At 37.0% G+C, this 25,590-nt stretch overlaps 2 protein-coding genes across 2 annotated transcripts; both read left to right on the plus strand.

Annotated features, from left to right (window-relative positions):
• The first annotated feature begins 302 nt into the window (after positions 1–302).
• cisd1 (CDGSH iron sulfur domain 1) lies at positions 303–5,897 on the plus strand. The gene is made up of 3 exons (XM_079854852.1): positions 303–505; positions 1,133–1,338; positions 4,939–5,897. Exons 1-3 carry the CDS (start codon positions 478–480, stop codon positions 5,026–5,028), a joined length of 324 nt encoding a protein of 107 aa, XP_079710978.1. The 5' UTR covers positions 303–477; the 3' UTR covers positions 5,029–5,897.
• Positions 5,898–6,123: 226 nt separating this feature from the next.
• On the plus strand, positions 6,124–21,572 carry ipmka (inositol polyphosphate multikinase a). Its single transcript, XM_079855869.1, has 6 exons — positions 6,124–6,661; positions 8,838–8,923; positions 10,507–10,603; positions 11,948–12,120; positions 19,246–19,327; positions 20,036–21,572. The coding sequence occupies exons 1-6, from the start codon at positions 6,430–6,432 to the stop codon at positions 20,548–20,550; spliced, it is 1,185 nt and encodes a 394-aa protein (XP_079711995.1). The 5' UTR covers positions 6,124–6,429; the 3' UTR covers positions 20,551–21,572.
• Positions 21,573–25,590: the final 4,018 nt, after the last annotated feature.

A 25,590-nucleotide genomic window follows, 5' to 3' on the forward strand; every position in this document is an offset into this window, starting at 1 on the left:
TAAGAGTATTTTATAATAAATGGTTTGACCATAAATATGATATAAATAGTGTATACGTTCAGAGCTTTTGAAACTATACATTTTCATTCTATGAAAATACTGGCATTATTCTATGTAGAAAACGAAAGAAAACGTAATAGAAATTTAGTTTAAATCATTTCGTTTAATTAAATCACTAAATAATAAATATTGTATTACACTTATTATTACACATTAAAATCACAGATACTTTTCTTTTGGACTGAGGGCTCGTTTTGGCGTGTAATGATCACTTATTTCACCCTTCACCGCACACATGCTCGAACTGAAAGGGATGTCAAAGTAAAAGTCCTACGTATGCGCAGTAACTCGCATTTTGCGTAAATACAGCGCTGGGTTAAGCATATTGAACTCTTCACTTGGCCTTGAGGACGCTTGAAAATCTTTAAATTATGAACAAACAATAATAATAAATAATACAAACAGTACTAATTAAACATGAGCGCGTCAATCTCCTCCCATAAAGGTAAATATCTTATTGAAGATGTTATATAAAGGTGTTTTGTAGAAGTGTTGTAGAAATGTGCTATTTTGCTCATGCTGTGTGTGTTTGTTTATGGTCGGAATTTAGCTGTAAAGAAACGTACATTTTCAAGATGTGATTCACAAACACATTTCATGAGTGTCTCGGATGTATCTGTGTTTGCTTTTGCTCGCTGTGTAGTTGGGAATCTAATAAACTATCTCTGTTCGTATCAGGTTTCTATAAATTAAATATTGTTTCAATTTGACTAACATGGATATGGTTACTATGACTATTTATTTAATACAGATTCAACGTTTAATGTTTCAAACAGTAGATTTGTCATTGTGATGTTATTGGAGTCACAGAACAACGTACAATCTTTAGTAGCAATTTTATGTAAGTTTAAGTAACAACATTAATATTGTTATTGGACTAAAAGGCTTGTAGAATCTGTGGGGAAAAATTTATATGATTAATGTAAGTAGGAATATTAATGTATTAATTATATTATTTTTAAGTATTTGTACATATTTGTAACATTATTATTAGTATTTCATCTTATACAAGCATATATAATCGCAGTAGAATGTCTGTATAGTAAGATCTCTTAATTCTGTCCTCCTCTAGCTGAGATTATCACTGCAGTGTCCGTGACGTTTGGAGCTGCAGCAGTGGGAATCCTCATCTACCAAACATTTTTCAACAAAACCAAATGTGTGAAACCTAAAGTGAACCTTGATCTGCAAAAAGACAACCCCAAAGTGGTGCATGCGTTTGACATTGAGGACCTGGGCGACAAAGCCGTGTACTGTCGGTGCTGGAGATCCAAAAAGGTGAGAAAGAACTTAAGTAAAACTTAAGACAAACTGACAAACTTTGAACCATTGACTGTCAAAATAGAGAAACAGTAGAATCAGAAATGTGAGTGTTGAGGTTCTGCCCATTTTCCAAAGCAAGTTCCTCCTGGAGAAACTGAAATTAAATGTCTCTTGCAGATGCCAAATCAGGAGAAATGTTTATTATGTACATACGTATAATGCATGTACATCTGGGTGGGATTGATTCAAGGACGTTTTTATCTTGAACCTGTCTGTTAGCATTCCTATTTCGATCATGCGGGGGTGGGTCCAACTGCCTTTAACCTGCACCTGCAACAGGTCACTTGCAGACTGTCATTGTCTTTATTTATGAGTACTACGTTCCTGAATTCTGTTTTTGTCAGTCACCTGAATCTTAAAGGTCCCATGACATGGATTATTTTATTATTTTATAATGTTTCCTGGGGTGCCCTTATAATGTTAGTATGTTTTTAAGATATATTTTTTTAATAATTTAGAAATAAAAGGCATTTTTCCTAGCCTGATTTTAGCCTCTGATTTGAACACTCTGTTTGAAGGGGCGTGTCTGCTGTGAGACTTCAGTGTAAATGCCCACTGCTGTGATTGGCTGACATGCTTGCATATGAAATAGCCGACATTCCACATTACATGTGGAACTCTCTCGAATACTTTTATTACTACAGCTATTATACGTTTTTACTATTACAGCTATCGAGATTAACGAATCGTGAAAAGTTTTTTAAGTATTTAGATCTATTCCCATCACATAAAAGGTTGCAGTGATGAGCATTGAGCAGATGACAGCCTGTTGATCGCGTAAATAAAGATATTATCATTGCAACGCAGTTTCTGCACTCTCACTAATGATTTCACCAATGCAAACATGAGGTAAGTACAGTAAGAGCTTCGTTGTGCAGTGTAACAGCGTCATTGATTTCATAACGAGTTTTGGCAAGTGTCCAGATAAACTTGCGCTGTGTGATTGACAGCTTGGGCGATTGGAAAGGGATTGTTCTTTGATCGCTTTCTGTATATGTTTTAATCACAGTTTAAATAAGATTATTTTCATCCTACCAAGAGAAACGATGTGAAGTTGATATTTTAGTCACTGGCTTGATTTACTGATGCATAAACAGTATTGAACGATTTTGAGAGAAAGATTATCTGTCTGAACTTGAACAATTACACATCAGAAATTCACATAACCCACTGGTTCTTCAGAGGCTCGGATGAAGGAACTAAAAAAATACTTTTGTGTTCATTTGTACATCCAAACACTGAGCAACTGCTATGCTTCGCTTGTTTGCAAGCCATGATGTCTCTCGAGGAAAAAACAATATCGCGCTCGCGCAGCTCATTTTCTCCTGGACGGGCCTAATTCTCTTTGCGGGCAAAGAAGAGAAAGGGGAGGTGACCTTTCCCCTTATGACGACATAAAGGGAAGATTCTAGATTTGCCCGTCTGAGCTTTAATTTTCTCAAAAATACCCAGGGCTTTGTTTACACCTATTAAAATGTCTAGCCACTGGGGGACCATAGGCAGGCTTGGGGAACTCATATTAATGTTAAAAAACCTCATAAAGTGAAATTTTCATATCATGGGACCTTTAAAATCTGAAATTCCACGAGGCTAATTATTCTGTGGCCACAGGAACATTAAAGGCAGCAGGAGGGGAAAACATCCCTTTCATCTAAAGGGAAAAAAAAGTCATGTTTAAAAAAAAAAAAACTGTTAAAAAATATGTTCTATATACAAATGTACTGTTGATTAAAATGCTAAATTTGATATTACGTTCTGGGTGTAAATCAGGGTTCACCAATCTCGGTCCTGGAGGGCCGCTGTCCTGCAGAGTTTAGCTCCAACCCCAATTAAACACACCTGAACCAGCTAATCAAGGTCTCACTAGGCATCCTAGAAACTTTCAAACAGGTGTGTTGGAGCTGGTTGGAGCTAAACTCTGCAGGACAGCAGCCCTCCAGGACCGAGATTGGTGAACCCTGGTGTAAATGAATAGGCTTGGACTTGGTGCTGGTAACCCAATGCACAGGACAATGGTGACACCAGAATAAAAATATTCATAATTCTGAAGCCGAAAATACAGAATTATTTTAGACGAATATGCTTGCACTCTGTCACTGACTAAATATTTGTGTAGTCCACTTTTTACTGGTAACAAAATACATTTGGCAGTTTCAGGACCCACATATTCCCCTATTGCATTATTATACATTATATTCAACATTATATAGTAGTTTAATGTAGTACTGGCACTAAAACTCTGCAAACTTGATTTTTTTTTCTCACACAGTAATTTTTATTTTGGGTGAACTATACACAATAAATATTGTCACTATCCATGATACATATTGTTGCATTTTTGTATTGCGATTAGGGCTGTCAAACGATTAATCGCGATTAATCGCATCCAAAATAAAAGTTTGTGTTTAAATAATATATGTGTGTGTATGGAGTATAATTATTTTCTATATATAAATACACACACATGCATATATATTTAAGAAAAATGTGTTATTTATATGTAAAATATTTATATATAATATAAATTATATATAATATAAATATATATACACAGAATATACATGCAAATATTTCTTAAATATATACATGCATGTGTGTGTATTTATATAAAATAATTATACACCGTACACACACATATATTATGTAAAAACAAACTTTTATTTTGGATGCGATTAATCGCGATTAATCGTTTGACAGCCCTAATTGCGATATATTGTGACACGATATATTGTTACACCCCAGGTCGCTTCACCTCCATTCACAAATCCTCTCTCATGGGATAGTAAAGTGTCCAGAATCAGTAAAGTGACTTCAGAATCTCGCCAGAAGTAGGACATACTTCTCTTTTGGCGTACCGTTTTTCGCATACTATATAGTAGGGAAGTATTCGATTTCGGATGCAGCATCAGTGTTATGAGACGCCCACTTGCATGACTGCACATGTGCATTGGTCAGTCTAGCCTGAACAATAACCTTTTTTTAAATTATTTATATGAGCATAAGAAACAACATTTATGAGACAGTTGTTGCCAGATGAAATTTATTTAAGCTTGGTGAACAGCTTTGGAGAATTTGATGTTTCCCCATTTAAAGAGACAGGAGCTGCACTTGAATGACTGAAATAACTGCCGTTTCAAAAATGGCTACTGAGTGATATGACTTGCCTGAAAGGGACTTTGATGGGGAACAGCAGCTCTGATTGCACATTTTACAAGATAAGAGATTTGTCAATGATGCTCAGGTACTGTTGCGCACCATATCCTCCACCATCGTCTTATCGTTTATCTCACTTTTAGTTTATAATTGTAGCGTCCATTGTCCAACTAAACTAAATGTTTTTTTATTTCCATAAGAAAGGCAAAACGACGGTGCCACGGTGGCCAAGTAATGTTATCGGTGTATTGCCGAACACCACGTAACACCAGTAACAGACTAACGCAACAAGCCTAGTGGTGATGGTCACATTTTGGTCACATGAGCCATGAGATTCAGTGACATCAAACTTGTTGTAACACATCTGTAATGAAATTGTTTTCTCTGGTCTCTTTCTTACAGTTTCCATACTGTGATGGCGCACATGCGAAACACAATCAGGAAACGGGAGACAACGTTGGTCCTCTGATCATAAAACGCAAGGAGGCCTAAGCGATTCCACTGCTCATGAAAGTCCATTCTCCGCGATAGAGATTATGTGTCTTGGCTTTAAATGTGTGGTCGGGGCTGCTGGGATTAAATGTGTGATTATATTATCCCGTGTTTGTGTGTTTAATCATACAGTGTATGCTTGACAGGTTCAGGTGATCTTCTTTATGGGGTTAAGCAATACATACTATTTTCATATCTATTTTCTCTTTGTATCTACTTAGACTTTATGGGATGACTGATGTACAGATTTCTGGCTTAGCCAAAATCTCCTAAACATGTTTATGTGCTTGCCTTGAACACTGGTCACATTATTGTAGATGCACTACAGATTAAAACTTGAATAAAAACACTTTAGTCTGAGTTTGAACTGAATCTTTGTTTGTTCATATATGATAAATATGAATGTGAAATGGGTATGGAAACCAAATGGCCACCTTCTCATTTGCTCTCTGTGTGTGTTGCCTGTTAAATTTCACATGATGTGACCTTAACTGATCACTGACATTTAATGTATTTAAAGTGACACTCTCCTTTAATCTCTCTATTTTTGAATCATGAGTCACTGAATCTGATAGGTACTGCTTTGTCATTTAAAATCTAATTTGGTAGGCTACATTTAGCCTCTGCTTGTGGATAGACGAGATATATTTCTGTAGCAGAATAGAAAATGTTACATGAAGCAAAATCATGTTAGTCTTTTTCTGTGAAATTGTAGCCTATTCTCTCTCTCTCTCTCTCTCTCTCTCTCTCTCTCTCTCTCTCTCTCTCTCTCTCTCTCTCTCTCTCTCTCTCTCTCTCTCTCTCTCTCTCTCTCTCTCTCAGAAAAGTACACTGCATAAGTTTGATGTTTAATAAACCATGTCAAACTGACTTTCTGAGACTGATTTAAAAAAAAAAAAATTATGAAACATTTCTAGATTTCACAGTTTATCGCTTGAATAAACTTCAATTCTTGCTGATCAACGACTTAAAGCAATTGAAAGTCATTGCATTATTTTAAATCCCCTCTTTAGATAGCGGATTTGATATTTAAATAAAGAGTTTGAAGTGTGAATATAGTTAAAACCATAAGCGGAGTCAAATATATAAACTTCTACAATTAAAAATAGCGCGGACGGGACGCTAGAACGCAACCTGTGAGAACGCCGACTTTGATTGGTGGACTGCGTGCTGACGTCACGTCCCGTTCAGGAACCAGAGCGCAACCTGTGAGTACGCCAACTTTGATTGGCGGAATGCGTGTTCACGTCACGACTCATTCAACAACCCGAACGACGCGTCGCGTCGCGCTCCGGCAGAGTAGAAAAACTAAAGACGAGTGAATGAACGAAAACATTCGGGGCTCCAGACGCCTATCTGATCAGATGAAAGAGACGTTTTGAGTTTTAATTAATAGAATAAATGTCAGATATGGAAAATCATTTGCAGAAGTTTTTCCAGTTTCCGTTCAACTTGGATAAGTTCACGCTGAACGTTTCTGCAGATAGTCAAATCATGGACTCATCAGCTCGAACGCTGGAAAAACTGGAAAAAGACAATAAAAAGAAAGGGTCAGTAAAGCAGGTGTTCCTGGATGGATGCGTGCCCTTTTCTCATCAGGTGGCCGGGCATAAATGCGGGATCAATAACACTGGTCAGTTTATAACTTCTGTAAAGTTCTTAATCATCATGTTTCTTAGAAATGCTGTATTAATGTTTTTTTTTTTTTAGGTTTTAGGGATTGATGAAGGAATGCGAATATCAGAGCTAGTTAAATTGTTTGATATTTGGATTATTGGATTTCATCATAGGCTACTGTTTGGATTGGATTATGAACACCCATTATCAAAAAGTTTTTACAGGACCTACTATAGGCTATAGTATCAAACCAATTTTATAGTTTTATAAACCAATCCTATAATCAAATGGCATCCTACTGGATTAATTGTAATTCCTACAGGAGTCTTTTGTGGAATAATGTTGGAATAGTAAAGGAAACCGCAGATTGATCTATAGGAATTTTCCTATAAGATTTTCTTTAAATTACTTTCCTAATGGTATAGGACATTTTATCCTATTGGTAATTGTGCATTCTAAGGATCTTGTAGGACTGTTGCTATGAGTAAATTTACTTGTGACCTGTGGAGGACTTTGCACAGGTTTTCCTAACAGGGTTGGTTGAGTAATATGTGTTAAAAGTATTAGATAACTAATTATAGTTTATTAAAGGGTCACAGGATTTGTTGTCACATTTGTTTAACATGGGATATCGTCATGGTGATTTCTATGAAAAGAAACAGTTACCTTCTCTCTGCCTACAGTCAGATGACATCATTTCCTCTGTTGTAGTAACTCTTATGTGTCATTTGTGGCTCTGTCATGGGGATTTTCTGAGTGAATGAGATGTGAGCTGTTATCTGATGGATTGTCAGATTGCCAGTGGTCAGCACTTTGTCTTTTCTTGTGTTAAAGGAATAGTTCACCCCAAAATGACAATTCTGTATCACCTACCATCATGTTCCAAACTTATATTGTTTTTAAAGGAGAACTTATATATTTTTATTACCAAATAATTTTATTTGAAATAAATGCGGTTCTTTTGAAAGTTCTATTTATCAAAGTATGTATTACCTATTTATTAGGTTTCCACCAAAATTTTAATGAGCACAACTGTTTTCAACATGGATAATAATAAGATATATTTCTTGAATCTTGAGCACCAAATCAACATAATTGTTTCTGATCATGTGACACTGAAGACTGGAGTAATGGTGCTGAAAAATTGGTCTTGCCATGACTGGAATAAAAATAAATTTTCGAATATATTAATAGAAAACAGTTATTTTAAATTGTAATAATATTTCATAATATTACAGTTTTTATTGTATTTTAATCAAATGTATGCAGCATTGGTGAGATTATTCTCTCAGTCACTCCAAAACCATTTCGGCCCGAATTCGAAAATGGCTGTTTCCGCTGAAACTTTTTGGCATCTGTTACACTTGCGTTTTCTTTCTCAACTGTTTACGTTCAACTGTGTTTACAAGGATATTTCGAAATAATTTTGTTGTATTTTTGCGTTCAAGTGCAAGAAGTCGTGTATGAGAACTCAATTCGGTATCGCACACTATGACAGGCAGCTTTATGCGAATTGAGTTCTTTTCCGCACCTTCTTGCGCTTGAAAATGGTTTGAAATCACTTTAAAATGTGCACACAGGAATCGATAAGCAGAATTGAAATTTCAATTTCACTTCAAGTATCCGATGCCTAACCTTAAAGGAGAACTCCGGTCAATCACTCTGAAGGAATCACTCACAATGGCTGTGCACTTGTAATGACACATCAAGGATGTTAAGAGGCTAAAAGCAGGTTTAAAACTTGCCCCATTTAAGTCAACAGGTTGCAAATTTTAAAAAGAGGATAACACGGTGTAGGCAACACCGATTCTCTGTACTGACAGCACTCCAAATTTACAAAAGAATGAGCTCAATGTTAAAATTGACCGGAGTTCTCCTTTAAGTATCTGATTTCAGAATTTGAATCGATTTTTGATACCCAACCCTAATTACATGCTTCAAAAAAAAAAAAAAAAAGTTCACTTATCAGCTGCAACTCCCTATCACCCCTTTAGGTAGCCTATTTATTAAATCCTGGGTGTGTTGGCACTTAATTCTTATAGTGTCATTTATGTGGCTTTATTCTCTCCTAAGTTTCCCTTCAGATGTTTTCCCGGCTGCCATAAAAGCATTCACACTCAAAATAGTCACAAGTTGTCATGATGATAAAGTGCCGACAGGTTTTCAGTGTTTGGTTCACTATAATTGCACAGGTGTTCTGCAGCATCCTGATGGAACAATTCTGAAGCAGCTACAACCTCCTCCGAGAGGCCCGCGGGAGGTGCACTTCTACACACAGGTAATTTAAATCCACAGTACAATATCTATACAGCAGCGACAGTTGCATACAAATAATGTCAGAGGGACAAACCTAAACCAAAATAACACCCTGAATACTAGAAAAAACTCCTGACAGCCAAGCACAATACAGCAACTAACATGTTTCACTCCATTAAAATAAATACTGTTCCGAAGGTTGGGGTCAGTAAGATTTTTTTAAAAGATATTAATACTATTAATTAGAGTTGTCACTAAGAAGGTAATCAAGTAATCGGTTTTGACAATTGGATTTTTTTTTTTTTTTGTGGTAATAAAAATAGACAAACAACTTGATGATCAACAATTCGCATAGAAACATGGTGATGTGCTCTCCTGTGTTGGCATAGGTTTACGTTACAAATCTGGTGAAATGGTGAATGTTACGCTGGAGTTTGTTAGCCAAGGTGCTGAGATGCGCTCCACGCATGTAGCCTAAATGATAACAGTGCTGCAACACTTCAATATGAAACTCAAAGCACACCAGTCTTTATATGCGTTCCCAAATGCATGTTATTGGAAACCCAAACAAACAGCACATGCAGAGACTGTGAAAGAAGCGGCTCTGAGAAACACATAACCTGCATGCATGTAAATAAAAGTGTGGCGCTTCACTCTTAACCCGCAGCACATAAAGGCTACTTATTTAATTGAGTCGCAGACTTTGTGAAGTCACAATAGCACTACACTATATTATGATTTTTATATAATAATAATTATAATTCGTTACATTTATATAGCGCTTTTTCTGAGACCTCAAAGCGCTTTACTGGGGGAATCTCCTCAACCACCACCAATGTGCAGCATCCACTTGGATGATGCGACGGCAGCCATATTGCGCCAGAACGCCCACCACACACCAGCTTACTGGTGGAGAGGAGACAGTATGGTTTAAATATATTGTGTAGCCTTATTAAACCCGTCTAATCATGCGTTTCATGGATTCTCATCACTGGAATGTGCCACCTCCGGTACTTTGCCGGTTAATCAACACAGGTAAATTGCAATCGAGGATGTTTTTTTTTTGTTTTTTTTCTATCGAGTAATTGTGACAGCCCTACTTTTATTCAGCAAGGATGCATTTAATTGATCAAAAGTGACAGTAAAACATTTATAATGTTACAAAGGATATCTATTTAAAATAAATATTCTATTCATCAAAGAATCAGCACAACTGTTTTCCAACATAGATAATAATAAGAAAGGTTTCTTGAGCAGCAAATCAGCATATTAGAATGATTTCTGAAGGATCATGTGACACTGAAGTAATGATGCTGAAAATTCAGCATTGACATTACAGGAATATATATATATATATATATATATATATATATATATATATATATATATATATATATATATTAAAATACAGTTATTTTAAATTGTAAAATATTTCACAATATTTCTGTTTTTACTGTATTTTTAATCAAATGAATGCAGCCTTGGTGGGCAAAATAAATTTATTTTTTAAAAACATAACAATTCTTACCAACTTACCAATAATCTTACCAATAGTTACACTACTGGTTTCAGAGTAAAGGCACATGTCACTTTTTTTCCCTGCAGGTATATGCCAAAGACTGCACAGACACAAGACTACTGGACCTGCAACAACATCTTCCCAGGTTCTACGGCACATGGGCGCCACGGGAGTCGCCACATGGTGAGATAAGTTTTCATATCAAGATGTAGATGTCAACATGAAAGAACATCTGCAACCCATTTTACTTTCATAATTGTATGTATTTAAGAACAAAATAGGATATTGAACAGGGGTGGAGAAAGTTGTTACGTTTTGATAAGATTATGAAGGCAAACATTTGTTTTATTTGGAATAATATGCACAGATGAATCATGCACAATGAACATTGATCAAATGCAAGGTCATTATGCAATTTCATGTTGACTTTAAATTACTTATGACGTGTTGTGTCACACGGTTGAACTCAGCAATCCTGCCCATTAAAATGGTTCCTTTAGCAGTCAAGCTTGAAGGTCAGCTCTAGTTAGCGTTATCTATGTTTGGTGAATTTAGAGCGTTGCCAATGAGTTAATAATTGATAGATGGTTTGGTATGTGGTATGGGGTGTCATCCAGCAGTGTTTTTTTTTTTTCTTGTTTTTTTTTTGTAAGGTTATTAAAATGCTCTTATTATCATTATGCATGTTGCCATGTGTCCAAAGAACATGTGGTTTACAGTGTGTTTGTTTAGTCTGTATGTAATCTATGAACATTAAAGGAGTGTTCAGTTTATCATTGGACTTTACACTGCTGTTCTCTGTCTGCCTCCTTGTGTTTGTGAGTGGCCATCCCAGTGATGACACCATAAATACTGTGTCAGTTGACAGCACTGAAAAAGAACTTGTCAGAAATAATTGACTGATCATGGAGGCTTGGCCTCTGAAACATCACTTAAAGGTACAGTGTTCAGTGTGATTGTAGAAATTAGTTGTGAGCCATTCGGGCACTGAATAAGATATATATATATATTAAATGTTACTACTTGTTCTAAAACATTCAGAGAACATTCAAAAGCAATGTTCTCATAATGTTTGCAAAAATATAAAACAGAATGTTCCCTTTACATTCGTATAATGAAGTTTTTTTTTTTTAAACATTTTTAAAAAACCGGAACATTCAGGGAACATTTCGAAATAACGTTTTCATAACTTAATGGGAACATTAGCAGAACTTTCTTAGAATATATTTTTATTAGCTTCCTGGGTTCCTTCAAAAACATGAAATAATCTTATCGATCTATAACAGTAGGCCTAGTGTATGTATGTATTTATATTGGTTTAACATTATAGTTTCAAGACTATCACAAGTCATTTTAAACCGTGTTAGCCATCTTGGTGACAAATCAGCAGAATTTACGACAACAATGTAGAATACGTAACAGAAAACTCATCTGCCAGCCATAAGAATAGATGTGCTAAAACAACACTGGCTGTCATTCTGTCATCAAATGCACAAAACCGTGTCTTCTTTATCTCTCATATCTCAGAGCTGTATCTGAAACTGGAGGATGTGACGAAGAGGTTCTTACGGCCCTGCATCATGGATGTGAAGATGGGGAAGAGAAGTTACGACCCGTTTGCGTCACTAGAAAAACGTGAAGAGCAGATTAGCAAGTATCCTCTGATGGAAGAGATCGGATTCCTGTTACTGGGAATGAGGGTGAGACAGCATGCGTGTGTGATTTGTTAACTTTCCTTATACTCATTATGCAGGATCTCCTTTTCCCTTGTTGTTTTATCTCCATATACACCGCTTAGTATCTGATTACCTTATTACAAACTGTGAGAGTTCATAAACACAATATTAAGCTTCAGATCACCTGAGGGCTCTAGGTTCGCTTTCAATGCTGCAGAACAGAAATCCCCTTCTGCTGTCTTAAGGCATGATCGATATCCGGAGCTTATCCAGACTTTCGGTTAATTACCTCTGAGGAATACTGATAAGACATTTGATGATAAGATTGTGATGAAACCAGTGGTCAGTTACACACACTCCTCTGCTTTTGCTCTCTGCACCTCATTGTGCTGCACTGTGAAGAAGGGCACATGAGAAGAGCTAGAGAGATCTAATTAATTCCATCATTGAGTCTAAAGATCTTCTGGCCCCGATGCATTTATCATGATAAAAACAGTGACATTTTATGCTCACTGACTGCATGGGTTGTTAGTGACCGACCTTTTATTGGATTATTCTGTCAGGTTTATGCTCTGTTTTATGGACTATTAGGGAACGTTTACAAGACAACAAATGTTTTTCCTTTGCAATTTTACCATATCAATGCGAGCGCGAGTCCGATGATGAAACACTGGAAGAACTAGTCATTCAACCCGAACCTCCATTGCAAGGACGACTCGACCAGGACGTTTCTCAGTGATACGCTACTCAGTTTGAGGTACATTATGAGATGTTGCAACTATAATTCCTCACCATCAGCATTAACAAGTGCATGTCCATCAACAAACCGATTATTTTACTTGTACTAATTATTTTTGTAATATATTGCGATGAACACGTGGAAACTGTATCAATAACAGTGCATGTATGCAATGTATACATTAGCCGAGCTCTAGCGTGAATGACTGATGTAACATAAACGTTGGTAAAACAAATCTTGTTCCATGCTTAATCTTTCCTCAAAGTAGTGAGAACGACAGACAATCTGCATTAATAGACACAGTGTTAGGTAATAGTGGCCCACATCTGATCAGCAGAAGTATTTCAGTAAGAGAGTGATAACGTGAGTTAGCCGGTTAGCAGGAGACCTACACAATATAAAACTCAAAACTAAGAATTTTGAACACCATCTTTCAAGAGCAAGCGATTTGCGAAACCTGCACTGAACTCCGAGATTTGAGAAGTCGTCGCCAGTGAAATAAAGGGAACACAGCAAAATTTTAGGATTATACTGCTGTGATATCATGATAAAGATTCATTTTAACCACTGATTCTTCACATGCTCGTCCTTAGGCAGTGAAAAAAAAACTGGCTTTACATTCACATTGTAGAGCACAGCGTCTTCTCGACATGATGCTGTCCAGTATCCACAGGAATCAGCTGCAGGTTCGAGGTTCAAGTTTTCCCTGGTGTCTGCGCCATAGACTGTAAAAAATATGGACAAAGCGTCTGTGACGTCACCCATAGACTTTCTGAAGAACGGGTTTGAAGCCGTTTATGGGGGGTATGGGCGGCGCCATCTTGGAAAATCTCGGGAAATCCTAACCCCGCCCACCTTCTGGCCAATCCATATATGGGTAAAAGGGCGGGCTTTGTGTGAGACTGGAACGATGTCATTTTCGCGTGAAGAAAGCAACATAAACAACAATGGATGACATACAGCAGATCTTGTTCTTGCTTCTCGGCGTGTTTGTTACAAGAAGCCAAGCGCTGACATTAGGCGTTTCTCGATAGCAAGTACGCAAAGTTCGGACTTAATTGCCAAGTCCGACTCAGGAGAATGACTCCCGAGGACGCGAGTCCGGTTATTCTGCAAATGGAACAGCGCGCGTCAGTCAGCTCGCTCTGCTACTCCGGTTATCTCTGTATGTATATTTTAGGCAACAATAAAACAAAATATGTTATAAAACACCACACTGCCTCTTTTCGTTTTAATTTAAAGAAATCTTAAACATTATAGCCACACAAATGTGGTTCAGGCAACGCGTATTGATTATATTCACTGCATATAACATTAGCCTATTTATAACAAAACGAAATATAAAACACAACCCTGCCTCTTTTCGATTTATACATTTTAATATGGTCCAGGCAATATGTGCATTTGTACTAAACAACAGATTTTGCAGTAAACAACATTACAGATCATCTTCGTTGTATTAAAATTTAAAATGACAAAACTCAACCCAGTCTCTTTTTGTTAAATTTCAGTTTTATCAATATTAGCCATTATAAAAGTATAATAAGTAAAAGGTACAAGAAGCTATACAAATAAAGCAAACAATTCAGTCAAACATACAAAGTCAGCGCTCTAGTCTAACCATACAACGGTAAAGTTAAATAGCTTATAGTTATGAAACTTAACTTAGCCCTCAGCCAAAACGATTGGCCAGGGAACATTATAGATTATAGAATTATAGATTCACGAGACCAAAAATCGCCCGTTAGATATACACAAGACGAATTATATCTCATGTTTAACCACTACAGAGACGCCAGAGTCAGCGGCAAACGTCAGAACGACTAGCCGAGGAAAGGCTGTTCCAGGCGGGGTACATGAGCGCCGAGCGCCCGGTGATCGCCTGCATCTCACAACCTGGATCAAATTTTCATAAATCTTTATAAATAAACCACAGATTTGAGCTTTAAACAACTACATTCGCGCCTGAAAAATTCTTAAAACTACATTTCATGATACAGAAACAGTAGTATTATATTTCAACTGTAAATTAAAAAATGGCGCTTCTTATGTTGTCATTCTCCTTGGCGCAGCCTATGCTCGTTATCAGCTGTCAATCAAGCTGTCAATCAAAGTTAACCACGCCCTTATTTGGCATACATTTTATATCTAAATACGATCTAAACTAACGAGTTAGAAAAAAATTCACTCCCCTCACCGTTGTCAGGCACTCGGAACCTATCGAAAAATACAATAAAAGTCCATGGGACCAACCTGTAAAAACATGAATTTATGCTGTGAAAACGGACATTTTATCATGGGGGCTATGGACATTTGCTCCCTTTTGGGACCTTCCCCTAGCGGATTTTCGATGTATTGCAGTTTTTCGCACTTCCGGGTAGGCTTCATTTTTCAGATTAGAATGTTGCCGCTTGGTCTGCGCGCGCAATAAGTGGGCGGGCAATTTGCTAATGTTTCGTCTTGATGTCACAACGAAACGGCTTATGACTCGTTTGAAAAACGATTCATTTAATTGACTCAGAGTCGACTCTTACTTTTGAAAGACAATAACTTTATATACAGTGCACTTTCAGATTTAAAACTTTGCAGGATGTTTTCATTCACTTAGAGCTATGTTACACACTACATGAAAGGTAATTAAAAAAAATCCATAATAGGGGCACTTTAAACTAGCAAAAGTGGATTCGGACACACCCTAAGTGCACTTGCACACACAGTGAGGATCCATTGAGGCTCATCACAGTTTTAAGTCTGTATGCATGCGAGTTTCTCCAGTGCTGTTCTAAAACCTAGTGAGATGCAGATAGCATTTACATTTGTGGTGCATTGATGCTAAAGTCTAGACAGCAAGGCAGGTCACTATGTTTTGAAGCATATTTTCATATTTAAGTGCACTTGGGCACACACACACACACACACACACATACACACACACACACACACACACACACACACACACACCCCTTTAGACCATGCACCTAGATCATTAAAATAGGGCCCAGAATCTCCAAAATAATGTAGAAACAACATAAAGATGGTGTATTTTAAATGTGTTTAATGGTATCTTTTTACTAAGCACTATGCATTATTGATACCAATACCCATGATGTCTCTATTAAGTATTAAATGGATTATTATTATTTTTATTTTTTTTAGCCATTAAAGTAGAACTCCGGTCAATTTTAACATTGAGCTCATTTTTTTGTAAATTTGGAGTGCTGTCAGTACAGAGAACAACGACAAAAATCGGTGTTGCCTACATCGTGTTATCCTCTTTTTAAAATTTGCACCCTGTTGACTTCAATGGGGCAAGTTTTAAACCTGCTTTTAGCCTCTTAACATCCTTGATGTGTCATTACAAGTGCACAGCCAATGTGAGTGATTCCTTCAGAGTGAACACGGTGAATCTGACTAGTCGATTGTCGAGTTCACGCGCATGATCATAGGTAACTAACTAACTGCACGAACTCGACAATCGACTACTGTGGACTTTGACCGAAAACAGGAAATAGATACAGGTATGTGCGCTGGCTGAATTAACCTCATTTTTATTCATATCTTTCACATCTACTGCAGTCAGATTCACCGTGTTCACTCTGAAGGAATCACTCACATGGCTGTGCACTTGTAATGACACATCAAGGATGTTAAGAGGCTAAAAGCAGGTTTAAAACTTGCCCCATTGAAGTCAACAGGGTGCAAATTTTAAAAAGAGGATAATACGGTGTAGGCAACACCGATTTTTGTCATTGTTCTCTGTATTGACAGCACTCCAAATTTACAAAAAAATGAGCTCAATGTTAAAATTGACCGGAGTTCTCCTTTAAAAGCCATTCAACATTACAGTATAATTACAAGCTATAATTTTTAACATTTAATAGGCTTAAAAAATATAACAACCTTTAATTTAAGTGAACTTAAAACAATCTTCACTTAAACCCATTGTAACAAATGTCACATTTAGTTGAGCTTTTAATATATCAGGGTTCAACACTAAGGCAGGCCGGTTGAGATTTTTACCTGCACTGCTAAAATGCACAAAAAAAGCTCTTGTTTTCATTGGTTCTGACCCATGTTTAAGACTTTAAGGTAGGTCTAACAGGTGAATATACAGAAATTGAATAATTCCTTTGTCTGTGCAAACACTGCACAGTCTTTGTTGCATGAATTATAAATTGAATATAGATTAATCCTTATTAAAGCTAAAAACGTTATTCACTCAAGAGCAGTGAGTGGTTTTCACTTTGTCTTTTGTTCTTTGATTATCATTAATGACAAAGACATTGCAGCAAGTGTGCTGTTGGTGTCTGTCATGTACAGACAGACAGTAGCCTAATAATCGTGGTCTTTCCAATATAATGAAAAATACCTCTGTATTTAAAGGATGTAATTTGAAGGAAATCTTTCTTTGAAAAGTATTTTATACAAATTTGATGTAGCCTAATTATTCTAAAACAATACTGAATGATTTTTAGCAATGTAGTGTGATGGAACAACTGGCATTTATAGTCCGTATCTCATATTTTCCTAATGTCTTGTACTACCGTTAAACATGGTATCACTTGGGAATATGCATATGGAGATGATATGCAGGTGACGTCACGCATAGTAAAACTAGATGTTGTAAGCCCAATATGTGGTTATTCCGGGGAGGAGACGTGGTGGAGATGCATACACACAATCTTTCGCTGACTGGGTTTTTTGCTCAGGTTCTGGTGTGAACATAGTTTTATAAATCTGAAAACTTTTGTGCGTATACAAATTTTTGCGTACGCACACTTTTATTATGAAATCTATGGAAAGTTTTATACATGAGGCTCCATGTGTTTTGTCCAACAGAGAGCTGCTTCACAAACGCACACCAGTACAGATTTGAGGTCTTTTTTCTTTCTTTCTTTTTTTTTTTGCACTTGAATGGTTTAATAGCACTTGAATGAAGGGTATCATCATCTTATAAGGTAGTGCAAGCAAAAGGATGCCAGGGGAAAAAAATACACTTTCTGTGTTAATTGTGTTAAATATAATTTAAAACTAAAACAGTTTAGAAAATTAGAAATCTAACTGACATAAAATAAGTTGAATGTGGAGAAAAAAACAAAAAACAAAACCTAAACATTAATACAAATATAAAAAATAGCTTATTAAAAACATTACGAAAATTAATAGTAAATAAATAATACTAAATACTTGATAATACTAAATACTAGATAATACTAATACTAAATAATACTATAATACTAGTTCCTTGCAACATACAAGCTGGCAAGAATAGTCTGTACTTGTGTTATATCTGTGTGATATAGTTTTTCCTTGCCACTGTTTTCTGTAAAACTGCTTGTGAAAATGATCTATACTGAATAGTGCTATACAATTTAGTTTAATTGAAAAAATGTAAAACATAACTTAATACAAATTAAATATTTTCCAAATAATATTTGTATAATTTATTGTGGTACTATGACAATATAAAAGCTGATCAATTCAATTGTAAAACATTGCCTTTATAATATAATATTTAGTATGTTCTCACATGGTATACATTAAGTGGGTCTTTATGCATGCAAATATGTAATATAGCTGCCTTTATATTTTTGGATCATCATATTTGGGGGGTCCTTGGCATTGACAATTTAGAAAACCCCCTGTCCTGGGCAATCAGATTGTGTGGTATAATATACAGCCAGTAGGTGTTGCAAGGTTTAAACCAACCATGATAAATGAAAAGCAAAATGACATTTTGCCAATTATGTCACACCGGGTAGCTCCATACAGTATGATTGACTGCCAAATTCTTCTTACTGCCAGGACAGAAAAATGACCCTGGAAAAGAGTTAGGTCAACAAGTCCATTGTAGAATTGATGCTGTTGTTGCAATGCATTTTAAATTGCAATGTATATTATTGACAGTTTTTGTGAGATTCCATTAAGTGTGAAGTCTCCATCTCGTTTCCTCTGTTCGGTGTCTCCTTCCTCCCTCAGTTTATCATCCTTTCTCTCTGGTTTCTGCGTACTTGTTTCTTTGCACCTAATTGGTTTCAGTGTCTCTAGGCTGGGAAATATTTGCCAGCTGCTGTCACCCTCTCCTTCCTTTTCGCTCTCTCTCTCTTGTTCTTGCTTTCCATGTTATTTCAGTCTGTTTCATTTGTTTTGTAGTGTGGCGGGCTGTAAGGATCCATCCAGTGAGGCTCATCACAGTTTTAAGTCTGTATGCATGCGAGTTTCTCCAGTGCTGTTCTAAAACCTAGTGAGATGCCTATGTAGACAGCATTTACGTTTGTGGTGCATTAATGCTAAAGTCTAGACAGCAAGGCAGGTCACTATGCTTTGAAGCAGATTTTCTTATTTTTCTTTATTGTAATGTCTCTGATGGATCTCCTCTGATCTTCTTCTCTCTCATCTTCTCACCTCAGGTGTACCAGATCAATTCAGACGATTACATTACTCTTGACCAGTTCTATGGACGCAGTCTTGGAAAGGACACCATTAAAAATGGTCTGACTCCAATTTCCTTTTTTTTTTACTTTATTTTATTTATGTTTTATATGCAAGGCACATGGAAATGTCCAGGCCTGGAATCAATCTATCTATCTATCTATCTATCTATCTATCTATCTATCTATCTATCTATCTATCTATCTATCTATGTCATTTTATCATGGTTGTTTTTTCATGACTAAATATACAGTATGTACTGTGTTTATATATAGAGAGATTCAGATAAAGTGTTTCTCAATCTTTTCTAAATAGTATTTTTCATTGCTTTATATTTTTAATGTAAACAGATAGGCCTTATTGTGCATTATCGATCATTATTTGCGAGAAAATATTTTCTCAGACAACGAGTTCTGCTATTATCATGCGCTAAGCAATCGTCGCTGTAGTTAAAACATTAAAACGCAGCATGCCACAGGAAAAGTGTTCAAAAGCATCGCATCCACTACAAATCGTTCTATTTATTAGGAAATTGGGACTTAGGACTTCTCTGTAATGATTTCATGTAATTGAAGTGCTTAATTCAATTAATGAGAATGGCATATATAAATGTGTATATCAGATGTAAAACATAGTTTAAATCATTCTTTTATTTATTTAAACTGCTATTGTGAACATACACTGTATTTATGATTAGGACTCATAATGAAGATATAAAGTGGTTTTCCTTCATCTGATCATGTAGTCATGTAATTTTTCCTCCCTCAGGCCTGACTAGATTCTTCCATAATGGCGAAGACTTACAGAGGCATGCAGTTTCCCTGATCATCTCTAAAATCCGAAGCATTCTCCGCTGGTTTGAGGGTCAAACTCAGCTGCATTTCTACGCCAGCTCTCTGCTGCTGGTGTATGAAGGCTCTCCTCGCACAGTCAACGGATGGAAACACACACGAGCTGAGACAGGAACAGGACATCAGCAGGGGGAGCCACAGAGCAACTGTAACAAACCCCACGAGGCTCTGAGCACTCAGGGCAGTTTAGCACACAGTCATCCGTACTGCCGTGAGACCAACGCTAACGGAATGCGTGCAGGAAGTGTAGAAGAGGAACATGAGGAAATTGGTATGGTGGAGAAGAAACAGTTTGGACAGGAGGAGGCAGTGGAGGTGAAGATGATCGATTTTGCTCATGTATTTCCGAGCAACAGTCCGGATGAGGGATACATGTACGGCCTGAGGAACCTTCTCTCTACTTTAGAGCAAATACTAAAGACTGACATCTGACCTCCTGAGAGAGTCCATCTCTCTCTCTCTCTCTCTCTCTCTCTCTCTCTCTGGTTTGATATTTCTATCTATTGTTTTAAATGAATTTGGAAAATTGGGTTATATATTTGGAGGCATATTTTTCTATTTTGAGATAAGATTTAATCGTACAATGAAAACATACTGTAACTTTCAGAGCACAAAACTTCTGGATAAAAAAGGCTGTCACATTATTGTCAACAACTAAATCATTTACTAAAATTATAGATATACCTCAGGGGGAAAAAAAATCATAATAAAACAATTATGATTATTTTATCAAAACACACAACGTGAGTTACTGATGACGCTATACTTCTGATGCAACTATTGATGCTTTTTTTCCAAAGTAAATTCTAGTTAGATTTTATTGTATGTTTACCTTTTCTTACTGCCAAAAATATCCACGTTGGTGTACCTTTTAAAACATTTAATTTATTTAATTTTTTACAAATATGTACAAATCATTTTGAATCTGTAAAAACAATGAATCTTTATATATATCGTTTTTTTATTTTTTTTATTTTATTGTTTAAAAATAAGAAAGCTTCCCAAGAACATGTTAAATGCTTTTCATATAAAATTGAAATCATACAACAAAATGCAAAATGTGTGTGTGTTTTTAAATCACAGCTAAGGCTTGTTAACAGAGAAATTGGGTATTCTCTGTATTCAATATTGCTGAATAAAACAATAAGCAATGAGCAGTCATTAATATTTTAGCTTTAAGGTTATGCCTGCAGTCATGCAGCTTCTGCTGTTTTATAAGTGACATTAAAAGTGCACAACTCAAAATGATGTGAACCGTAAAGAAATATCAGACACATACTGATTTTATGCTGCTGACATTCTTTGTTGATAAGATCCAATTGAGTTTCTTTTTAATAGCATTTTAAAGCTACTTTTCATTTGACTTTTTTATCTTTTACCCCAAATGTCCAAAATCTCAGAACTCTTTGTAAATTGTTCAAAAGTCTAATATGGAATAAATATGTCTGTAGCCCAAAGTGTTCTACCGACACTTGATTGTTCTCTTATGCTTTAAAAATGATGGTGCATTTATATTTTAGCTTTGCAGAAAGCTTCAGATTCTTCACTGCATAGTTTTCCCTAATGGTTGCTCTGGGTTTTCATCTCTCCCATAAAAGTTTGTTATTATCCATAAACCGTCTCTCACATGAGCAACACTTCTCCCAAACTGCTCTGTGATTGGACAAACCCAGAGTGTTATTTCTTGAGATGCTTTGCAGTTTTAATGTAGATGAAGCAACAATGAGAAACCGATTGCTTATGCAAGTAAACAGGACCAAAAAAACTATTATTTTAATTATATTCTGAACTCATTATTTGTATTGATGTGCAAAAACACCACATTGCTTTTCAATACTTACAGTTGATGAAGCAAGTCAAGACAAAGACGTCAGCGGCGTAATAATTATAATGTTGTTTAAAAATATATTAAAACAGACAAATGAATGAGTATCTGAAGTGAAGTACATCATGTCATTTGGATAAGCACACAATTATTGAGCTGCTGTCTTTTTGCGGTTCTTCATTTACAGTTTTCTCAGTGTCATTCTGTCCTCCTGCTCTTCTTTAAACAGGAGGGATTTTTCATTTTTCCTAATTTGAGTGCAATTTGAAATATAATTGGAACCTCAGAAGCAATTTCAGTAGAAACGCAATTTCCCAGCAAATGCCCCCAGAAACGCTCAGCTCTGAGGCATCCATTGAATAGGTTTAAAACAAACAAAAAAAAATAATTTATTGCCTTAAGATCTCACTTTCTAGCAGCTGACAATATTTTTATTTTGAAAAAAAATTTTCACCTTTTGATCTCAAAGCATGATTAAAGTGTTTGAAACGCATTTGTGTACATGAAACACATTTCGTATGTTTTTTCCACACAGCTCTGAATTAATAAATCATACATGTCATACATAAATCTGATATTTATATTTTCTACCTGTGTTATAGTGTGTGTGTAGTTCCCCATATTTTCATTTGGTGGCGCTGTGGCTCCTGTGTGGCTGCACAGATTGACAGACTGGAAGTGGAGAAAACTCAAAACTCCATCCATTGGCATCAGATCTGGGTAAGAAATTCAGTGGAAAACGAAAGCATTCCATGACATAGCGGTGTACATGTTGTGGTTATTATATTGCTTTCTATGTGTTTATCTGAAAGAGCTCTTGCTTTGGGATCTATGTCTATGATACTTGTGGGAGTTTAGTTGAGATGAACATGAGACAGGGGCGGGCTTGAGAAAACAGTTTTACTTGCACATATTCTGTACGGGCTTTATTATTTCAGTATTGTGTATTGGTATGTCTATTGATCATGCTGGGAGCGTTTGTGTGATTTGTGATGAAGTTAATCAATATGTGGCCGGATCGAGATGGAGGACAGGAGGAAAAGAGAGAAAACTAATTAAAACTGGAATTGATTCTTTATTAAAATGACAAGCTTTATCTCATAGTGCTCAAACATGCGCATCCAAATCATTTATTCTGTGAATCAAAGCAATGCCATAATCATAATTCATTTTGATATTTCACCCATCTGATTAGAGTTCTCCAAGTTCTTCTAAATGTTTGAAAACAATTATATGTATGACGTATTTTACTGAAACACTAGACATTCCCAGTAAATGTGCTCTTAAAGTGGTCAATATTGAATGGATATTATTCCTTCATGGGTTGGAATGAAGAGTGACATTATTAAGCATTTATCTATCATTTAGCGTTTTCTCTTAAGAAATTGTTTACTGACATGATTTGATTTGGAGTCTCCACACTTTAATTGAGGCTAATGTATATTTCCCAATCCATCCTATAATAGGCTATAGCCTATTAAATAATCTATTACTGGAGGTAATAAGTAGGATACTTGATACTGATTGAATAACCTCTCTTATTAATTCAGTAAGTGAAGGATTCAGGTGGAATCAACTGACTCTTCAAGACCTTTTTGTCACCTGTTGGTTTGGAAATGTCACAGTGGAACAAAAGAGTTTGCTCAGGAAAGTTTTGAGTATTGCGAGTAAACTATTTGGTGTCCCTCTGATAGGGCTAGAACAAATTTACCAAACCAGATGCCTTAGCAAAGCCATGAAAATCATATCAGACCATAGGCATCTTTTGTTGATTTGTCATTTGATTTTGTGATTTTGAAGAGGTCCTAACAAATGTTCCCTCTTTGCAGACTGGCAATCAGATCATCCTGTGGTCCCAGGGGAGACTGTTGTCTTTCAGAGCAACATGCATCCCAGGGGACCAGAATCAGGGAGGAGACATCCTGTTGAGGCAGGGGCTGAGGCCCGGGGAATGGAGACTCCACCCCGAGGTGGTGGAGTCAATATGTCAGAGGTTCGGCCCAGTGGAAGTGGATCTGTTCGACACTGTCCACTGTGATTCTCCCTCACGCATCCAGCCCCACTCTCTAAATCTCATGGGTGCTTGGAGTTTGCTCCAGGCCAGGGGTGTCAAACTCCAGTCCTGGAGGGCCACTGTCCTGCAGAGTTTAGCTCCAACCAGCTCCAAAAACACCTGCCTGGAAGTTTCTAGTAATCCTGAAGACCTTGATTAGCTGGATCAGGTGTGTTTAATTAGGGTTGGAGCTAAACTCTGCACTGCAGGGTTGTGGCCCTCCAGGAACTGAGTTTGACACCCCTGCTCCAGGCAATATTAAGGCTATCTTGCATCCCAGGCCAGGCTATGTGCCTAAAGTGCCATCTAATGTGGCACGGCCTACGGTTCTGCAGGCTCCACCCCACGTGACGGCGGATAAAGAAAGACTTCATTTGCTCTGCCCTGTCAGAGCTCTCAAAATTTATGTTCAGAGGTCTTCTTCATGGCGATAGTCAGACCAGTTGCTGGTGTGGTTGAGGTCGCCCAAGAAGGGGCTTCCCGCATCCAAACAGACCATCAGCAACTGGATCGTTCAGGCTATATCTATGTCCTATCAGGTGCTCAGTTTGCCTTCACCTTTGGACGTGAGGACTCATTCAACCAGAGGCATGGTGTCATCTAGAGCCCTCCTTTCAGGGGCCCCGATCCAAGAAGTGCGTGATGCAGCTGGATGGCCACTCCTTATACATCTGGACATCCCTTCTACGCCATGCACTCTAGTGCTCTCGTCCTAAGTGTGCCTGTGCGCAGCTTCACACTGGGACAGGCAGGGCTCGTTGTGGCACAGTGGGTACTCGTTCTCCAAAGTGTCGTCATCGACGCAGTTCGAGTTCCCTCGAAAGGGAACTTCTTAGGTTAACCGTAACCCCTGTTCCCTGAGAAGGGAACGAGACCCTGCATCCCTTCGCCACGCCTTCTCCTGCCTGTTAGCCTCATAGCATAATTGCCTAAGTCATTTTTTAATTATTATTTCTTAGGCAATTATGCTATGAGGCTAACGTAATGCTGTTGTGTGCCGGCGTCCCTTTGTAGCTTCTGTGTATGCCGTCACATGTTACGTCATGATGCAGCACCAATCATGATTGACTTAGTTTCATTCATGCTTCAGAGGTGCAGCACATTCCCCAAAGTGTCGTCATCGACGCAGTGTCTCGTTCCCTTCTCAGGGAACAGGGGTTACAGTTGTAGAAGGAGGAAGAAGGAGGAGCCTCCACCCACACCTACCTATTACGTTATCGCCAAGGACAAATTGTAGTACAAAGGTGTTTAACAGCCGGAGCAAACTTTTCTGGAAAGTTCACTTTGGCAAGCTGTTTCTGAACGGAAACAGAAAGTAACTGCCATTCTGTCAGTTCCGCCAAACCGCAGAGGCAAAACACTGTTGCGTACAGGTAAGAAAGCCATTGTCATGGTGTTCCATTTTTACCATAATGCTATTTAAAAAGTATACATATAACTGCCCCAACAAGAAAAAGGCATTTAAAAAAAAAAAAATTGTTTGCATTTCTTATCTCCTTATGTAGCTATAGTTACCTTTTTTTTTTTTTTTTTCAACACATCCCATAATTTTTTAAATATCGGCCTCTACCAAATGGTTGATATGTCACTTTAT

Source organism: Squalius cephalus (assembly GCF_949319135.1).
Source record: "Squalius cephalus genome assembly, chromosome: 21".
Lineage (NCBI taxonomy): Eukaryota > Metazoa > Chordata > Actinopteri > Cypriniformes > Leuciscidae > Squalius > Squalius cephalus.